Source organism: Stegostoma tigrinum, chromosome 16 (genome assembly GCF_030684315.1).
Source record: "Stegostoma tigrinum isolate sSteTig4 chromosome 16, sSteTig4.hap1, whole genome shotgun sequence".
Classification (NCBI taxonomy): domain Eukaryota; kingdom Metazoa; phylum Chordata; class Chondrichthyes; order Orectolobiformes; family Stegostomatidae; genus Stegostoma; species Stegostoma tigrinum.
The window spans coordinates 51982128-52003607 of NC_081369.1; the positions used below are offsets into that span (position 1 = coordinate 51982128).

A 21480-nucleotide genomic window follows, 5' to 3' on the forward strand; every position below is an offset into this window, starting at 1 on the left:
GCCGAGGCCAAACGCTAACTCTCCAACACCTCCTCCTACTGCCCCCTTGATCATGACCCCACCCCTGAGCACCAAACCATCATCTCCAACACCATCCATGACCTCATCACCTCAGGGGACCTCCCACCCACAGCCTCCAACCTCATTGTTCCCCAACCCCGCACGGCCCGTTTCTATCTCCTTCCCAAAATCCACAAACCTGCCTGCCCTGGTCGACCCATCATCTCAGCCTGCTCCTGCCCCACCGAACTCATCTCCACCTATCTGGACTCCATTTTCTCCCCTTTTGTCCAGGAACTCCCCACCTACGTCCATGACACCACCCACTGCCCTCCACCTCCTCCAGGACTTCCAATTCCCTGGCTCCCAACACCTCATTTTCACCATGGACGTCCAGTCCCTATACACTTGTCTTCTGCATGCAGATGGCCTCAAGGCCCTCCGCTTCTTCCTGTCCCGCAGGCCCAACCAGTCCCCCCACACCGACACCCTCATCCGCCTAGCCAAACTCGTCCTCACCCTCAACAACTTCTCTTTCGATTCCTCCCACTTCCTACAGACAAAGGGGGTGGCCATGGGCACCCGCATGGGCCCCAGCTACGCCTGCCTCTTTGTAGGTTACGTGGAACAGTCCCTCTTCCGCACCTACACAGGCCCCAAACCCCACCTCTTCCTCCGGTACATTGATGACTGTATCGGCGACGCCTCTTGCTCCCCAGAGGAGCTCGAACAGTTCATCCACTTCACAAACACCTTCCACCCCAACCTTCAGTTCACCTGGGCCATCTCCAGCACATCCCTCACCTTCCTGGACCTCTCAGTCTCCATCTCAGGTAACCAGCTAGAAACTGATGTCCATTTCAAGCCCACCGACTCCCACAGCTACCTAGAATACACCTCCTCCCACCCACCCTCCTGCAAAAATTCCATCCCCTATTCCCAATTCCTCCGTCTCCACCGCATCTGCTCCCAGGATGAGGCATTCCACTCCCGCACATCCCAGATGTCCACGTTCTTCAAGGACCACAACTTTCCCCCCACAGTGATCGAGAACACCCTTGACCGCGTCTCCCGTATTTCCCGCAACACATCCCTCACACCCCGCCCCCGCCACAACCGCCCTAAGAGGATCCCCCTCGTTCTCACATACCACTCCACCAACCTCCGGATACAACGTATCATCCTCCGACACTTCCGGCATCTACAATCCGACCCCACCACCCAAGACATTTTGCCATCCCCACCCTTGTCTGCCTTCCGGAGAGACCACACACTCCGCGACTCCCTTGTCCGCTCACTCCCCTCCAAACCCACCACACCCGGCACCTTCCCCTGCAACCGCAGGATGTGCTACACTTGCCCCCACGCCTCCTCCCTCACCCCTATCCCAGGCCCCAAGATGACCTTCCATATCAAGCAGATGTTCACCTGCACATCTGCCAAAGTGGTATATTGTATCCATTGCACCTGGTGTGGCTTCCGCTACATTGGGGAAACCAAGCAGAGGCTTGGGGACAGCTTTGCAGAACACCTCCGCTCGGTTTGCAACAAACAACAGCACCTCCCAGTTGCGAACCATTTTAACTCCCCCTCCCATTCCTCAGACGACATGTCCATCATGGGCCTCCTGCAGTGCCACAATGATGCCACCCGAAGGTTGCAGGAACAGCAACTCATATTCCTCTTGGGAACCCTGCAGTCCAATGGTATCAATGTGGACTTCACAAGCTTCAAAATCTCCCCTCCCCCCACTGCATCACAAAACCAGCCCAGTTCTTCCCCTCCCCCCACTGCATCCCAAAACGAGCCCAACCTGTCTCTGCTTCCCTATTATTAATGACTTGGATGAGGGGATTGAAAGATGGGTCAGCAAGTTTGCAGACGACACGAAGGTTGGAGGTGTCCCTCAGTATAGAGGGCTCTTGTAGGCTGCAGCGGGACATTGACAGGATGCAGAGATGGGCTGAGAGGTGGCAGATGGAGTTCAACCTGGATAAATGCGAGGTGATGCATTTTGGAAGGTCGAATTTGAAAGTTGAGTACAGAATTAAGGATAGGATTCTTGGCAGTGTGGAGGAACAGAGGGATCTTGGTGTGCAGATACATAGATCCCTTAAAATGGCCACCCAAGTGGACAGGGTTGTTAAGAAAGCATACGGTGTTTTGGCTTTCATTAACAGGGGGGTTGAGTTTAAGAGTCGTGAGATCTTGTTGCAGCTCTATAAAACTTTGGTTAGACAGCACTTGGAATACTGCGTCCAGTTCTGGTCGCCCTATTATAGGAAAGATGTGCATGCTTTGAAGAGGGTTCAGAGGAGGTTTACCAGGATGCTGCCTGGACTAGAGGGCTTATCTTATGAAGAGAGGTTGACTGAGCTCGGATTTTTTTCATTGGAGAAAAGGAGGAGGAGAGGGGACCTAATTGAGTTATACAAGATGATGAGAGGCATAGATAGAGTTGATAGCCAGAGACTATTTCCCAGGGCAGAAATGGCTAACACGAGGGGTCATAGTTTTAAGCTGGTTGGAGGAAAGTATAGAGGGGATGTCAGAGGCGGGTTCTTTACACAGAGAGTTGTGAGAGCATGGAATGCGTTGCCAGCAGCAGTTGTGGAAGCAAGGTCATTGGGGTCATTTAAGAGACTGCTGGACATGCATATGGTCACAGAAATTTGAGGGTGCATACATTGGGATCAATGGTCGGCACAACATCGTGGGCTGAAGGGCCTGTTCTGTGCTGTACTGTTCTATGTTCTATGTTCTAACCTGTTTTTCCTCTCACCCATCCCTTCCTCCCACCTCAAGCCGCACCTCCATTTCCTACCTACCACCTCATCCCACCTCCTTGACCTGTCCATCTTCCCTGGACTGACCTCTCCCCTCCCTACCTCCTCACCTATACTCTCCTCTCTACCTATCTTGTTTTGTCTCCATCTTCGGTCCGCCTCCCCCTCTCTCCCTATTTATTCCAGAACCCTCACCCCATCCCCCTCTCTGATGAAGGGTCTAGGCCCGAAACGTCAGCTTTTGTGCTCCTGAGATGCTGCTTGGCCTGCTGTGTTCATCCAGCTCCACACCTTGTTATCTGCAACAGATTAGCACCAGATCAAAACACTCAGAGATCCGGTGCAGATTCAACAGATGGAATCATCAACTTCTGCATCCTAACAACTCTGTGATTCTGAGAAAATTATGACAGTGAGCTGCACGAAGGGAGTTTAGGACAGATGGCCAAATGTTTTGTCAAAGAGGTAGGTTTTAAGGAGCACCATATGGAGCTCGAGAGATACTGAGGCTTAGGAAGTGAATTCTGGTGGACCTTGTAAACTGGCGGCTGGAGAGATGGAAATTGACAAAGTGCAACAGGTTTGAACTGGAGGCGCACTGAGATCTTGCAATCTGTACCTTCTTTATGAATCCAGTGAGATGACTATAGTAATACTCTGTATGATGGCAGCATCCAGCACAAGTATTTGACCAACCAGCGAGTGTTCAACTGTGAATGATCTCAATCAATGCCTTTTGTCCTTTCTTTGAAATTGTTCCGAAAATCAGTCATGAGCAAAGCACTATGTGTTGTATTTTAAGGAACCTAACTGTGATTAAGATCAGATAATATTCTGGCCCAAATTCAGCTCGGTTATCCAATTCTATTCAATTTATCATCAGCCACGGTCACATGCAACATAATATATCTTACTGTCTAAAAATAAGGCTTCAAATATTCCACTTGCTTACTCTCAACCTGCACATCCATAAAGTCTTCTATTAGTGGCAGTCTGCCGAGGAAATATGAGCAACTAGGAGCTAAATTAAAAAGCAGAAGCAAAAAGTAAGAGTCTCCCAATTATTACATAAACTACAAGGTAATTGGCACAGCATTAACAAAATTAAAGAGGTAAATGTGTGGCTAAAAGATTAATGCAGGAGGAACAGGTTCAAATTCATCAGACATTGGCACAACACTGGGGAAGGAGGAAGCTGTTCCAATAGGATGGGCTCCACCTGAATCATGCTTGGACCAGAGTCTTGGTGAATCACGTAACTAGAGCTGTGGACAGGGCTGGAAACTAAATAGAAAGATGGTGGGTTCAGTTGCATGGAAAATTATTAAATCAAAGGTAAGGAAGAAAATAGACTTATAGATTAATGATGGGATTGATTGTTACCAGAAAATAAAAAAGAAGGGACAGACTGGGTGAATGTCATATTGTTCCAAAGAACTATAGCAGTGTTGAGAAATTTGACAATTGAATAAATTTTAAGATGTTGTATCTTAATGTACAAAGCATACGAAATAAGGTAGATGAAATGATGGTGCAAATTGAAGCAGATAAATATTATTCCACCGTCATTATAGAAACACAACTGCAAGGAAATCAGATTTGGGAACTAACGTTCAGGGATTTTTGACTTTCGGAGAGACAAGAGGGATGGAAAAGGTAGTGGGTTAGCATCGTTAATAAGAAATAAAATGAAGACAGTTGTGTGAGATAATCTAGGCTTGGACTGAGGCAAAAACAACAAGGGAAAGGAGACATTGGTAACAGTAGAATACAGATTCCCAAACTATAGCCACTCTGTGGAATGGGCTAGAGATTAACAAATAATAGGTGTAAGTACAAAGAATAGAGCAATATTTACAGGTAACTTTAATCTTCATGTTGATTTGGTTAATCAAATTGGAAATTGTAGTTATGACAATGAATTCATAGAGTGTATTAGGGATAGTTTCCTCGAGTAGTACATCACAGAAATAAGTAAAAGATTCCCTCAGAGGTATTGATCATTTCATGATAGAATTTAACATTCAGTATTTGAGTGAGAAACGATTTGGGAACAACTGTATTTAAGTAAAATAAAGGGAATTACACTGAAATGAGGATAGAATAGCTCAAGTGAACTGGGTGGATTAGCAGGAATGACAGTAAGCAAGCAATGGCGTAAGTATGAAGAGGTAATTCATAAGTCTCAGTAAAAACACAGTGCAGTCAGGAGGACAGATTCTGAGAGAGGAATAAACCAACAACGGCTAACCCAGAAAGTTAAGAAGAATATTAATTTGAAAGAGAGGGCATTTAACGAGGCCAAAATCAGTGGTGGCTCTGAAGAATGGGATAAATTCAGACTCCAGAAAAGGAGGACTAAAAGGATAACAGAGAAAATAAAATATGAGAGCTAATTAGCAAAAAATATAAAACTGACAATACAAACTTCTTTAAATATATGAAGACGAAGAGCGGGACCTTTGACAAAAAGAATCTCGGCAGACAGTTTTGGAGAACAAGGAAATGGTAAAGGGGTTAAACAGATATTTTGCATCAGTCCTTACTGATTCTTCAAACGTTACATTAATACTAAAGAAACCGGGCAAGGAACTAAGTATCGTCACCATCACTAGAGAAGTAGCATTAGACAAATTAATGGGGCTAAAGGCAGCTAAGTCCCCTGGCCCTGCTGGCTTGCATCCTAGAATCCTAAAAGAGGGAGCTGCACTAGTTATAGTTTTCAAAAAAACATTGGATTCTGGAGAAGTATCTGAGGATTGGGAAACTGACAGTGTTATATCCTTACTCAAAAATGGACAGAGGCAAAAAGCAGGTAACTATAGGATGATTAGCCTAAACGTCTGTTATTGGAAAAGGACTGGAATCAACTATTAAGGAAGTAATAGCAGCATATTTCATAAATCACAATCAAATCAAGCAGAGTCAGCACAGCTTCATGAAAGGGAAATCATGTCTGGCTAATTTGTTAGAGTATTTTTGCAGAAGTTTCAGCCAGAGTAGATAGAAGGAAACAAATAGATGTGCTGTATTTGGATTTTCAGATTGTATATGACAAGGTACCTCACAAAAGGTTAAGTCACAAATAAGAACCCAGGGTGTTACAGGCAGTGTGTTATTGTGGATAGACATTTGGCTCATGGGCAGGAAACAGCGATTTGGGGAAAAAGGGCTCTTTTTCAGGTTGGCGACCAGAGGCCATTGGAGTTCCACAAAGTTCAGTGCCAGGACAACAACGGTTTACAATAAATACTACTGACTTGGAGGGAGCAAGTGAGTGTACTATAGCCAAATTTGTAGATGACACAAAAACAGGTAGAAAGGCAGGTTGTGAGAGAGATACCAATAGTCTATAGAGACATATTGATAGGTTAAGTAAGTGGGCAAAAAATTTGGCAAATGGAAAATAATGTGGGAAATTGCCAAGTTGTTCATTTTGGAAGGAAGAACAAAAGTACAGAATATTACTTAAATGGAAGAAAACTGCAGAAAGCTGCAACACAAAGGAATTTGGAGGTCTTTGTGCATGAAACACAGAAAGCTAGCTCACAGGTACAGCAGGCAATCAGGAAGGCAAATAAAACGTTGGCCCTTATTTCTAGGGGGGTTAGGGTATAAGTTCTGGGAAGTCTTGCTGCAACTATACAAGGTGGTGGTGAGATCACATCTGGAGTACTGTAAGCAGTTTAGTCTCTTTATTTAAGATAATATTTAATTGGAGGTAGTTCTGAAATGATTTACTAGGATGATCCCTGGAATGGACGTATTGTTTTATGAGCAAAAGCTAAACAGGTTGGGCCTCTACTCAATGGTGCTTTGAACAATAAGGAGTGATGTCACTGAAACAAGGAATCTTAATGGGCTTGACTGGTATATGCTGAGAGGATGTTTCCCCTTATGGGAGATTCTAAGACCAGAGGGGTCAAGTCTCAGAATAGAAGAGTGCCAATTTAAGACTGACACGAGGAAGAATTTTTTTTTTCTCAGAGGATTCTGAAACTTAGAGCACCTTGCCACAGAGAGCTGTGGGATATAAGTATGGTCAGGAGAGGAATCAAGTGTCATAAGGAAAGGGCAGGAAAGTGGATGTAAGAATGTTGGATCAGCCATGATCCACTTCCTGAAGCTGCATTCAGAAAAGTATTATATCTTTGGATGCATTCCATCAACCTTTCACAATGGCTCAGCAAATACTTTGGAGAGTTCTTAAGATCTCTGTTATTAATCCTGGACCTTAAATGGACTTCAGAATAAAACCAACACATCTGAAGATCATCCATAATTTGAGAAAGGAACCACATCTAGCCTGTGGTGTTGAAACAGCTATTGCTCAACACAGACACACAATGGTATTTTCTGAGCACATTCTCCATTTCAATTTAATACATTCTTATGTAACTGCATACATTACTGTCCTATCTATCTTAAAAAGGTTTTCCTTTATTTTTGTATCTTATTTCACAACCCTGCAATCTAACAGAGCACTCATCAACTTCTGCCCAAGATGTTTGCTATTATTGTCAGTTGAGAGCACCTGCTAACCCTTGCGTTAGTTTCAATTCTGCTGCTGCTTATTTTGGCATTCATAACTTATTGTGTGTAAAGGATATGAATTTCCATTCCCACAATGAAAAAAAAAACACGATTTGGCCATGTTCAGCACTGGGGGAGGGGTAGCATGATGGTGTGAGGTAATAGCAGATCAAGTGAGGTATTGATCCACTGATGCTCAGAACTCACAGTTCTGAATTTTTTTCTGTCACGAATGGGGAGGCGTTATGAATAGAAGAATTCCTACAGTGTGGAAACAGGCCCTTCGGCCCAGCAAGTCCACACTGAGCCTCACAGCATCCCACCCAGACCCATCTCCCAAGAGCCCACCTAATCGACACATCCCTGAACACTACAGGCAATTTAGCGTGGCCAATCCACCTAACTTGCACATATTTGGACCATGGGAGGAAACCGGAGCACTCTGAGGAAATCCATGCAGACACAGGGAGAATGTGCAAACTCAGCACAGACAGTCGCCCAAGGCTGGAATCAAACCCGGGTCCCTGGCACTGTGAGGCAGCAGTGCTAACTTATGCAGTCAATGAAACAATGAAGTCAGCTCCTTCCAGAGATCACACACAGAACTTTTATAGGGTCAGTTCATATGTGAGGAAGTGTTCAATACGTGTTTTCTGATGACCAACAGTATTCAAGTCAAAGTAACCATTTTAACTCCACCCCCCCACTCCTTTGATGGCATGTTCATCTGACCTTGTCCAGTGCCACAATGACGCCACACACAAACTGAAGGAACAATACCCTGTATTCCGCCTCAGAAGCCTACAGCCTGATGGCCTAAACATAGAATTTGCCAGTTTCAAAACCCCCTCACCACCCGGCCTCATTCCTTGTCCAACCCTCTCTCTCATCCTCCCCTCCATCCTTCCTACTGGCCAATCCCCACCACCTCCTACCTACGTCCACCCAACACCATCCTTTCCCCCAACCCCACCACTCCTCTTCTATTTATTTCCCAGGTCCCTTCCCCCTCTCCAGTCCTGATGAAGGGTCCCGACCCGAAACATCGACTCTCCTGCTCCTCTGACGCTGCCTGACCTGCTGTGTTCCTCCAGCTCCACACTGCATCGAATACTTTTACATCCTGTACTTTTCCTGTTCAAACCTGGATGGTTACTTTTCACAGATGATCTCCAAATTCAATCTCCCTCGTAAGAAACCATTCCTAAACCTCAGAGTGTTGGAGTAAGCTCAATTGCTCCATTAGGTCAGCAACGATCTTTTCCACCTACTCAAAGAATCATTTACTCTATATCCTAAATTCAACATTCCCCCCGTACATTTTATTGTTTCCCTACTTCAATTAACATTCTAAGTTTCTTTTCAAACATTTCCCTTTTCAAAAGGGCTTTCCTTCACCAGTTTGCAACAGAGAATTCCACATTCTGGCCAGCATCCTGTAGCTTGCATAATTTCAACAACCTCTGCCAGGTTCTTCTTATCTTCTCAGCAATCATTAAAAAGCTTTAGTTTCTCACGGCCATCCTCACAATTGTCATCAGACACCTTAGTGTCATAAAACAAGCTTTTGCCATAATGTTCATTATCAGAGTGAAATAATTGATAGAGCAATTTAATAAGCAATGATTGTTACGCACTTCCTGGATGTAGAATCACATTTATCATGAACTAGAATCTGTAGCTCTGCATTTTTCTGCCCAAACAGCCTTTTGAAGTCCCCACCATCCTGGATTGTTACACCACTCATTATTTCTCTCCAGAAGACGAGAATCACATTACGAATGCACGAGAGTAAAATTTAGATTTAGTTACAAAAGTTAAATACAATGAATACTGAACAAGGTTTGATACAATTACAGTGGTAAATGACATGACCTCTTTTTAAAATCCCATTCAGTTGCAGATAGTACAGCTAGAGTCCTTTTATCAATACTGAAACACACTCACCACTCACTTCTATTACCATTCTACTCAAGACCATCACTTCTTTCCACATTTCCTGGCTCAGTTTTTCTCCACCTCTCTGGTCTTTCAACTAGAACCTTAAATGTGTTCTATTAGCCTTTAAATGTCTGGAATGCAGGATGAAGGTTGTGCACACATAAGGAAAGTGAATATTAGATAACAAGGTGTAGAGCTGGATGAACACAGCAGGCCAGGCAGCATCAGAGGAGCAGGAAAGCTGATGTTTCAGGTCTGGACACTTCTTCATCCAGCTCCACACCTTGTTATCTCAGACTCCATCATCGGCAGTTCCTACTATCTCCCAGGAAAATGAATATTGATACTTTCTCTGGCAATCCTTTCTCCAGTTTGAATAAGTCACAGGAAGCAGTCATTTACAAAATCCAAACACTGGCTTTCTGATCTAATTAACACATCAATACTCAAAAGGAGACAACAAAGTGTAGAGCTGGATGAACACAGCAGGCCAAGCAGCATCTTAGGAGCGCAAAAGCTGACGTTTCAGGCCTAGACCCTTCATCAGAAATCAGGGTGTCTAGGCACAAAACGTCAGCTTTTGTGCTCTTAGGATGCTGTTTGGCCTGCTGTGTTCATCCAGCTCTACACTTTGTTATCTCAGATTCTCCAACATCTGCAGTTCCCATTATCTCTAATACTCAAAAGAAACCTGAATGTTTAAGCCATCAGCAGAAAACACTGGAAATCCAAACAGCCATTTTCAACCTTCTGCTATCTTGGCTTTACAATCATCCTGAATGCAACAGAGAAAAATTTGTTTGTGTAGCCCCACCTTGAGCACTGCTCTGCAGATTTAAACCACATCAAATACAATGATATAATGATGAAAATCACCAAAGAACTGTGGAAACAAAAAACACAAATTGCTTTTAAAAATCAACAAAAACTCAGAAGAACTATAACTGGAAACCAAACAATAACTCTGGTTTCTCTCCACAGATACTGCCAGGCCTGCTAAGCTTCTACATTAATGTCTGTTTTTGATTCTGAATTAATGAGACATGCTGTACAGAAAGTCACCCATGTTGCTGCCTATCCTGACAAAATTGGTGTTCCTCTGCATAGCGCTGCCAAATCTTTACACTTTAATGTGTTGTTATATTTACACAAAGACAGTTCCATCTCTATCAATTCTTCAGAGACAACATCATGGAATCTGACTTACGTCTTAACATACTAATTAACCTACAATGCACCTTGCTTTTGTATCTTTTCCAAAGGAATTCCCAAAAATGTGCCTAATACCTAAGTTATTCATTTCTCCTATGGCCTTTATCTCACATCATGTCCAGATGTTCTAGAGACAGACAGAAGTTGACTGCAATGATGAGTTAGAAAATCAAGTACCAGTATATCATATAACTGACAGCATGTTTCTAAGGAAAATAGACAGATCCTGTTAGAAAAAACAATTCTTACTAAATAATATTTCGGGGATAGTACTGTGTTCATCCAGCTGTAGACTTCGAGTATAGAACTCTGATGGAGTTAGCTGGCACAGCACTGATTTTATCTCTCTAGAAAGGCATAAGCAATTCTGAGTTGCCAAGGATCCTGGCAAGGCACAGAAACCTTTAAAATTCTAAGGACTAGACAGGGTAAACACAGAAAGGATGTTCCTGATGACCAGGGAGTCCAGAACCAGGGGTCCCAGATTAAAAACACATGGTGGACCATTTAGAACTGAGATGAGGAAGAATTTCTTCACTCCGAAAGCAGTGAGCCTACGAAATTCTCTGGCACAGAAAGCGGCTGAGGCCAAAATACTGCATGTTTTCAGTAAGGAGTTAGATACTTAGGGCTAAGGGCTCAAAGGGTATGGGGAGAAAGTGGGCAGACTGTACGGAGTTAGATAATCAGCCATGATCACATTGATTGGTGGAACAGGCTCCAAAGACCAAATGGCCTACTTCTAAATCCTAAACTTCTATATTTCTATAACCATTACAAAGATTGTGCTGAAGTGGCAACATTTCTGAACTGATATCAGGGAGTCTTCTGACATCCAGAGTAGCTGCTTTGCTCGTATCTGGAAAGGACTACGACATGACCCTCAGTGAGAATAAACTGAAAAACTACTTTGGGCTAGGTAATGGACTGGGGAGAAGTGATCATTCTCACATCTTGGATTTTTATTCCACATTCATTGTTTAGAAAGGTTCCAACAAATGAGAACTACCCAGCCCCTGGAAATAAAGTATATTAATGCGTCCTCATGAGGCACACAGCTTCTTCAGCTGGAAGGAGAAACACCAAAGGCAGAGTTCCGTATTACTGCAGCCAGACAGCAGACTGATGCCATCACAAGTGACTGAGCTCAGTACATTTAAGCCAACTGTCTGTTCAACCTCAGGTATCAGTGAACCACCCTGCACTATCATATGTTATGCATGTTTCCTATTGACTTATGCATCATATTTAAACTTTTATTCCATAATAAACTTAATAAGTGACCTTGAAATCACATACAAAGTCATCTACTACCTCAGGTATCAGTGATAATGGGAATTGCAGATGCTGGAGAATCCAAGATAATAAAGTGTGAAGCTGGATGAACACAGCAGGCCAAGCAACATCTCCTGAGCTCCTGAGATGCTGCTTGGCCTGCTGTGTTCATCCAGCTTCACACTTTACTACCTCAGGTATCTGTGATTCCCATATTCAAAATCTTAAAAGCCCTTGTTGTTTCATCCAGCAAATCTTAAGCTTTTTCTTCAAAATGAACGAAGCATTTCTTACTTCTTATTCTGACTCCAACTGCGGTAACATCTACTAAAAACCGTTTAATTAACAGTCAATGGAAGTCTATTTGTTGAGTTCTGTTGCACACAACATCATCAATCTATATACTGCATGTGACTTCATGCACAGTGGTTATTTCAGTCTAATACCCAGAGATGCCAGGACATTTCTCCTGAGCTGCAGTTACCTCTTTGACAAAAGTTGCTTCAAATTCTTGGAGCTGTTGCTGGAAGCCAAAGTTTGGGCTGACAAACGATCGGGCAGCCTTCACTGCAGACAAGCATTCTTCCCAGCCATAGTCAGTTACGGTCATGAGGTAAGCCACCACCACTGTTGTGCTGCGTGAAACTCCGGCTAAACTGTGCCAAGGAAGGCAGAAACACGACAAAAGAAATTTAATTACACACTTTACTGCATGATTCCTTGAAGAAAGCATAAGCAGATAGGGATTTATATCAGTACCTACCAATGAACAATGCACCCTCCTCCTTCCATTCGACATTCATGGATAAACTTAATGCACTCCTTAAAGTATTGCATCCTAGGAGACACAAGTCAATGATTTACATTGAACGTTCACATTATTTTTTAAATGCAGTTCAGATACAAAAATGTAAACCAACCATTGTAAATAAGGAGTCCATTTTCCTCAAGAGTTTTCTCCCTCTGTATCCTACCATTATGAGGTTATTATAATGTTTTTAAATTTTTTAATTTTAATTTTTAATTTTTTAGCAGCGACATTGTTTTTTTGCCAGTGATTTCAAACACTCTTCCTCACACTGAGCATTAGACTCAGTTTTCAGATCAATTTCGACAATTTCACAAGAAGTGTTATTCTGAGGCATACAAAGCCAGCGTGTCCCACAGGTTCGCCTACCAACAGAAGAAAATATAATGCTTTCACTTAGTGTTGTGAAGAGCAAAAGGAATGCTACATGCACACATGCAGGTACAGCAGGCAGTGAAGAAGGCAAATGGTATTTTGACCTTCATAGCTACAGGATTCAAGTACAAGACCAGGGGTGTCTTGCTGCAATTATAAAGGGCCTTGGTGAGATCACACGTGGAGTATTGTATGCAGTTTTGGTCTTATCTGAGGAAGAATATTCTGGCTACAGAGGGCATGCAACAATGATTCTCCGGACTGATCCCTAGGAATGGCATAACTGGCATGTGAACGAAGACTGGATTGATAAGGACGATATTCCTTGGAGTTTATAAGAATGAGGGGGAATTGTCCAAGTTCATTTGAAAACTGAATCTAAGGCTGAACATACAATTGGATGACAGTATTAGCATTTCCACTCTCCTGCACACTATCAGTGGTTCAAACAGTGACTGGTTTTAGAAACAGTGCTTCTGACTGGCTCTCAGCAATGATACGAGTTTTCAAATGCAAATTTAAAACTAGCTACTAAGTAGCTTCTCTATCAATCATCACAAAGTGCACCTTTGTACAAAAGGGGGTGAGAGAGTTGAAGAACAGAACCGTGTTGATGCAGCAGCCAAAATTTAAGATACAGAATGATTACTTCAGTTAAGTAATGCTAATTTACCAAACTGACAAGAGCTATTGAACCGCCCAAACTTTTGCTAATAAATTTATGCTTACAACAAATGCTCTCACTCTGTGAAAAGCATCCTCCTGACAACATTAATGTGAGAAAGTATTTGTGACAAAATTTATCCGCCAGGTCTGTCTTCCTCAATCCTACCAGTCCCGTCCCTAGAAGTTGAGTTTATGTTTTAACTAGGATTAAAGAGAGATATCCCCCTTCCTTTAGGAAAGTGTCTTTGCCTTTGGAAAACAGCCCCTAAAAATGGACTTAAATACCAGCCGCCTCGTGTGGGGTTAGTTGATGAGCTTTGCTCCGAGTCCACACAGAGGAAGATGCTGGAATGTGCCAAGGGGCCAACCTAAACTGGTTTCTCCCAGTTTTTCTCAACACAATGGCTTCAGAGCTATCTATACATTGCCTGACACATTTCAGCCCAGAGACTTCTACTGCACAGGAGCAGGCCATTCTTCCCAATGTGCCAATACCAGCTCTTTTATTGAACCACCTAATTGCACCCAATCCCCTAATATTTCTCTGTAGCTGTGTAATTTTCTCCACTTCAAGTATTTATCCAAATCTGTTTTGAAAGTGCTTCCATTACTCTTTCAGTCAGATGTGCTCCAGATCATGACAGGTCAAAAACGCAATTCTTCCTATCTCCCCTCTGGCTGTTATGCTATTTAGCTTCTTAGTGTTTAAGTAGTGAGGACCTGCCACTTCTTTTGCTAAAAGCTGAATTAAACACCGACCCACTTATTCTTTTAACACTTTCCCTTTTTCAAAATGCTTATCACTCACCAATAAGACCCAAAAATAACACTTTGCTTTTAGGTATAAATCACTCTCCTATTTAAATCGAGAACTTACAAGCAGCTACTCTCACATTCTGTAGCTAAAGAGATTGCCTCACCACTTCCTGACTCGTTTCCAAAAGACATTACCTACTCCTCGAATTCTGACTTTGAGAATCAACAGTTTCTTTTTCATTCAGAAGCGTGTTTTTCTTGTAACCTCAAAAGGGTTTCTCTTTTAGCTCAGATCAGGTGCCTAGTACGCTGGTTGCAATGTACTTGCAGCCTGAAGGGTCACAGGGACCACAAATTTAAGGGTTCAGAAACAATGCACTTCCAAGCACATTTGAGACTTGAAATATCAGTTCCAGTGGCAATTGCTCCGTCTTAGGGAAAATGCAAAGCCTCTTGGTTGGATGGTGGGGGGAGGGCACCAAAGAACTGAAGGATGGAGAAACACCAGCATATCACTGACAGGAACCAGCATCACCTGAAGACAAACCGTTTCTGCTGCTACAGTTGAACCCAGTCGGCATTTGAGAACTGGAGCCAATTATCGCCACTTGCTACCAATTGGCTGTACTTTCCAGTTGGTGCCAACCATCACCAGTAGCTACAAACCAATCCCATTCGACTTAACAAGATCAGAAAGCAAAACCATGGATGTTACAAGAGCTTGATGGCAACTCGGTTCCCTAGGCGTCTCATAATTCAAATACATGTAAATTTAGATCCTACAAGTCTAATATTAAAGTCACTTGTGTAATCTCACTGAAAGTTGGAAGTATTGATTTTAAGAATATTTGCAGAACAACATGCCTTTAAAAATGCACTTAATTCTGTCTCACAGCAAGCATGGTGCAATCAAGCTTGCTATTTTCATTCATATGCATCCAATAATATTTCAAATGAGTATCTACTGCCCCAGAAGTTTGTATAATACAAGAAATATATGCACTCAGTACAATGGAATCAGTTCAAACACTTCAGCAGAAGTTTTTGGTTCTCCCAAATCTCAAAAGCACCATCCATCCTCCAATTTTCAAAAGGTAGCACTTTCAAATTGCAGATTTTCAACCCTGACATTGTCAGTCCTTTTCTCGTTTTGGTTTGAAATGGTACATAAAAAGCAAATTTCAGACAGAAAGATGTCTCAAACTGCCTTCGCCTGGCATGAGACCACAGGGCAAATATTGGAAAAGGCCTGTTGGCAAGCACAGAGTTCACATACACGATTACCCAGCAGTGCATGGAAGTGTTGCAGGCAGTAGGTATACTGTGTTGCAGTCATGGCAAAGATATGTGGACTCAAAGGATTTTTTAATAGCAATCTGGTAATCTGTTGAGGTTGGGGATTGCCAACCATGTCCAAAACCTTTCCAGGAGATCTTCTTTTTCTGAAAATGCTGATGTCACACACTGACCTGTCAGTTTAACCCATGCAGAATAACAAGCTTGGAGTCATTTCATGTAATAACCAGGGTTTTCTTTTCCCTATCCAACCACATCTGGCACCATGGCCCCATATGAAGATTTCCAGGGTTAAGCGGTCAAAGCATTCTCTGCCTCTCTGACATCCAGCACCTCGATCAAGGACTCTTACCTGAACCACTGCGTGTGACAACAGAATCTACACTGCCCTCAAAATCTATCACATCTTTTAAAACGTTTGCGTTTGCATGACACCTCACCATATAGTTCAGTCCAATTCAATGCACTTCTATTATGGAACTTCAGAACAGTATGGGTGCCATACCAACACACTGACCTTTACTCGCACTTCTTTTGGTGCTACTGTTATTCTGCCTCCACTAACTCCGCTTTCCATCCTTGAGGCTTGGCATCCGTGAGAAAACTGGCAACAATGATCATCAGCATGTACAACATGCAAATTTACAACACCCAAAATCAGTTCAGGAACAATCTACAAGATTATGTTCTATGCTACCGCAACATTAGCAATGCAATGAGATCACCATTTTGATGAGTTTGGGGTTCTGAAAGAACTTCTGCATGAATTATGCAACTGATTTGTTCAAAATATTGATTACAGATCTCCCAGAATGCTTTCTTTGTCCAATGGAAAACGAATGGCAGTCATTCTGGGACAGTTGGCAACCTAGTTGAGGTGACATCCTAGGACACTGACACTGGTGTTGTGCGGTACAGCCTGTTGTCTTTTGTCGGCACAGCAGCCTTCACCATTTAGGTACATCATCCTTGTGTTGCCAGCCAGCCAGTCCAGACTGCTTTCACACATATCAACGCAGTATGGTCTGAAATCAAGGTCTCAGGACCCAGATCTGCTCAAGACCATTCGGTCATCTCCTTTAGAGAATGTCAGCTGCCTTCCCCACCCATTGTGCTCCAGTCATTGGGGTAGTAGTGTGGAGGAACACTAGGCCATTCACAAGGCAGGTACTAAGAGAAGGTCAATAGTTCAAATTTGTTTATATCATTGCAAGTAATCAAAACATATACAAAGTACCAAATGACCTCCTTCTGTGCCATATTAATCTGGGAGATGTTGTTGGATAAAATTGGTGTGGAAGGTTGATTTGCTGCATCTCTTATATCACAACTTGCAGTCAGATAACTCTTTGAAGGTCTGTGATAGTGGGACAGAGAAGTGTGGGGATTTTCTAATGGAGTCTGATGAGGCCCTCGAGGGCAGCCTATCTGCATTGATGATGCTCCAGGTGCACTCTCGCTTTGTCCTCTCTCTCTCCACCTCCTCCTCCTCTGAGCTTGTCACCAAAGGCTGTACCCCCGATGGCTCGGTTGTAGAGATCATACCGTGTATCAATACTCTCTGGCAAGAACTGGAGGGCTCCCCTTGGGTGGTCCAATCATTGTGACAGCCTGATAATGGTCTACTCCACAAGGTGGCCAGTTACATCATATCATTCACTGGAGTAGCACCGTCCACTCCATCAGTCGTGAGCTGAGTGTAGAGCAAGGAACCCTTGTTGCTCAGTGACCACTCTGTGGTTTGAAATGGTGGCTCAGAGACGAATGGAGTAAAGCAAGATGGCAACATTATGGTAAGTGACACAAGAGTGAGAATTTTCCAGATTGATGGTCTGCGTGAGGTCACACATTACCTGCACATTCCGGGATTAGAATGGTCTGAGTCTCCAGCTTCACTTTCCAGTTGTGATGTCAGACCTGCTGAGTGAAGCATGTGCATTCAGTGAACTCTGTGCCATTGAGTAAAGCCACGTGTTCACTCCTCCTGTTTGGACCAAAGGCAATGAAACTCATTCTCTGGTGGAACCAGCCTTGATGACCTTCCTGATACAGTGGTGCATAACCAAATGGGAAATGACATTGCTGGCTGAAATCCGGACAGATCCACTATTACAAACATTGACCTTGGATGTTCTGTCCCCTTTGACCTAGTCTGAGGCTGTATGTTCCAATTAAAAAAGGACACCACAGTTTAACAACAAGCCTCTTTGCAACTGCTCATGATTTAGTGCGTTCAGCAGAGGAACTCTCTGAAGTCCCTGAATAGGAAGGCCTCCAACTGAACCCCTCCTCCCCCTTCCTCTACAAAACTGGCTCCAGTTCAGGACGTGGGTGAGGGAAGGACAGCCTAGTCTCTCAGCCAGTTCTTACAGCCTGACATGGCAGTATCTCAACTTGTGAGTGGGTCCTGCCTGGGCATATTCCAGAGACAGCAGCAGGAGGAGATTGGGGAGGCAGCAGCAGCATCGATGGCATCACATCCCAATGTGGTAAGTGCGAGAGGGAGGTCCCTCAGTATCTATGGTGGCAGCATCAAGAATAGGCAACTGAGGCCTCCCAGAGAACAAGCTATGCAGAGGACTCATCAAAGACTGTTGAACTTCTAACTTGATTCCTTTACTTTTCCAGGTTCCGTTATGAAGGGCTTTAATGTTATCTATTATTTTGTTTCTTTATTTTCCTATTCATTGTATGAAGATAATGCTTAACTTTTTTAACTTTGTTTCTTTTACTACTCTGTACCTAAGTTTTTTGTACCTAGGTACATTTGTACCCAGGACGGCGCCATGTCTAGTATTCTTGTACTCCTATACTTGAGTGCACATGAGAGTATAATCTGATTCTAAAACCTCCTCTCTTCCCTGTTGCCTCTGCTCAGCCTCCCTGAAATGTGGCAGCCCAAGAGAAACTGCAACAACCGTTTTCTGTGAGTAATAAGAAACGTTCTGCTCAGAGGCATTTCGAATCCATTCCAGTCATAGAATCCTACATGACTGGCACTTCAGCCCATCAACTCTGCACCACCAACGTCCTTCTACAGATCCCACACAACTGCCTGAAAGGGCCGTCAGCTCCTAAAACAACAGAGTCCACAGTGATTCCAATAACTCAGCAACAGCAGAAGAAGAGCAAAAGCATCAAAAGCCTGAAAGTTCCCCTAAATAGCACCAATGGAAGATGGGAGTCTCCCCCCTGCAGCCGACTACATTCTCAACAGTAAGATATGGTGCTAATAGGAAGTGTGAGGTCCAAATTGGCAGCGTTATACATGGACTGATGTCTCAATCTACCCATTCTGCCTGCCTCTGCTGCATGCACAGGGAATTGGTGCATTTGGCATTTACTGTGGACCTTGTTGGAAACAATGAGAGGAGACCATGCCATCTTTATCTTCACCAGCTAACAGGATTGATGGAGCTTTGTAAAACTTTGTGGCTGATGTTGGCAAAATGGCCTTGACGCCAAACCACACTTGCACTCCGTCACTGAGCAACAACTGGCCGATGCAAATAAGGTTGGATTTCTTTTTATCTTAAGTAATTAGTAAAACATATTCTAATTCAAAATTAGACTAAAATTAATATATCTATTTTTCACAAGAATGATCCTCGAATAGTGGTACAAACTATGAGTCAGTTCACAATCTCTCAAGTGAATATAAAAGATCCGGTGGTATGAAGAAGAGAATCAACAGTTAACCACCAACGTCCTTGTCAATATTTATTCCTTATTCATCATCATGAAAATAGACCATCTGGGCATTATCACATTTCCATTTGCTGGGCCTTGCTCTGTGTACAAATTGGCTGTGCGTCAAAAGTAATTCACTGGTTGTGAAATCCTTTAGGGCATCCTAAAGTCATGAAAGGTTCTATATAAATGCGAGGCTTTTTATCAGGTTTTCAGAATCCTCCTTTGCTCATTCCTTAAATTTAAGCTAACACTGAACCTAAATCATACAACACAAAAACAGACCTTTTAGTCCGACTCATCCATGCATTATGTGTCTCCGTAGCTGAAAATTTTTTATTGTTTATGCTCCTTTACAATGAACTGTAATGAGCACAGGATCATCTGTACACATTTGCTTCAGCACTAGCTATTTATATTCAATTGCACAACATTTGGTTAGAGCACCAACTGCTCACTCCCACAGAAAAGAGGAATCGAGTTTTATTGAACTTTAACCAAGAAAATGGGAATTGGTAAATACTTAGTGGGTTGGTCTCAAACTAACTGCAAAGGGGGAAAGAAAATTACAAAAGAAATACCACCGTGTCGATGGGCACTGCTGCTTCAACGTGGCAACAGGTACATCAAGAAGTGGTCAGTTTGTTCATCAAGACCATGCTGTTGAAAAGAGGAATGGCTCAGAAGCAGGTGCTTCTTAACAGCCAATGAGCAATGGTTCAAAGAGCCACTCCAGTCAGGCCGGCTCTTCTGACCTCTCTTCCCAGCTATCCCAAGATTTAAAACGGTCTTTGGGACCTGGCCAATAGGCCTGCCTAATCAGGCAAGGTCATGTCAGGCAGGAGGACAGAAGATCAAATGAAGTGAACTTTTAAATTGAGACTGAAAAAGAAAATTACTAAATGTTTGATAACAAGCTACAAATAAACATAGAAAGACAGGTTAATTAAAAACATGGGAGTTTTAACTGGATAAAACCTCATTTTTGGATGTAATCTGATTTGAGGTAGAGTGTGCAAACTACACGCTATCTGCTTATCTCATTCACTCTATGACACTCAGCTGACTGGCTCCATGTTCCACAAGGGGCCCTAGGGTCACCATGGTAGAGTACAGACAGCCTGGCCTGAAAAAAAGTCAGATTGGCCTTCTTTTGCGGAACTACACATATGCAGCAGGAAATGCTGCAGACTTTGGCTGGAACACTTGGCTGAACAGAATATCACAACAGATGGAGCAACAGAAAAGGGATAAAAGATGCCAGGTTTTCTGATGCAACACTGGAGATAATGGCAACAGAGAAGGAAAGGAGCATGTGCCTGAAGGGGACCAGGAGGTGGTCAAGGTACACCCTGAGAAGGGAAGGGGAACAGTTAACCAGGAGAATTAAATCTGAAAGTCTTGCCCCACTCCTACCCCTCCAATGCCCACAAGGGCTTGGCTGCGGTGCTGGGGAACATTCAATGACCTGGTACAACTGGTTAAGGGCAGGGTAGTGAACGTTTCACATAGTCACCACTTCACCAAGCTCTCATGCTGCTTAATGCATTCACCTCCATCACTCACACAGCAGCAAATGTAACCCAGGTGTAACGCTCCCACCTTCTCAATCCTCCCAATGTTGTGAGCCTTCCAACCACCTCTCACAACTTCTACTTACCCCCAGCTGTTAAACCATGGTAGGAACTTCACCCAAGCACATCAGAACATACTTTCCACTTTCCGTCGTTCTTGCAGGGGATGATCGTTTGCAATCTCAATGACCAAGGGGATACTAACACACTTGCATCATTCAAGCCCTGTGGTGAAGCTGATCATCTGCGTCGAGGGATCAGTTAGGATTGAGGCAACTGCATTCAGCAAATCTGAGAATTTCACAATGACAGAAACTTTCTGCCATCTCCCCTTTTCCAAAACTCCTCCTGTCGGCTGCATGACATTGAAGCAGCAGAAAGTGTGACCAGGAGCTGTTACCTTTTCACCCAAATTCATCACCATCACTTTACCCGCTCCACTTTCCCTTCTCTGTATCTGGTATCAGATACTCAAGAATACTGCCTAGCCAGTGGCAATAGCCTCATCATGAAGCTAAGCCAGGAACATTATCATTTGACTTGACAACCAGAGAACTCGGGGGGATAC

At 43.3% G+C, this 21480-nt stretch overlaps 1 protein-coding gene across 1 annotated transcript in view; it reads right to left on the bottom strand.

Moving 5' to 3' along the window:
* dusp22a (dual specificity phosphatase 22a) overlaps positions 1-21480 on the bottom strand; it is a 124259-nt gene that overhangs the window by 25086 nt on the left and 77693 nt on the right. The window contains exons 5-6 of the mRNA XM_048546180.2: positions 12511-12585; positions 12232-12403 (exon numbers count right to left, since the gene is read on the bottom strand). Coding sequence (XP_048402137.1) covers positions 12232-12403; positions 12511-12585 — 247 coding nt within the window. The remainder of the gene's footprint in view (positions 1-12231; positions 12404-12510; positions 12586-21480) is intronic.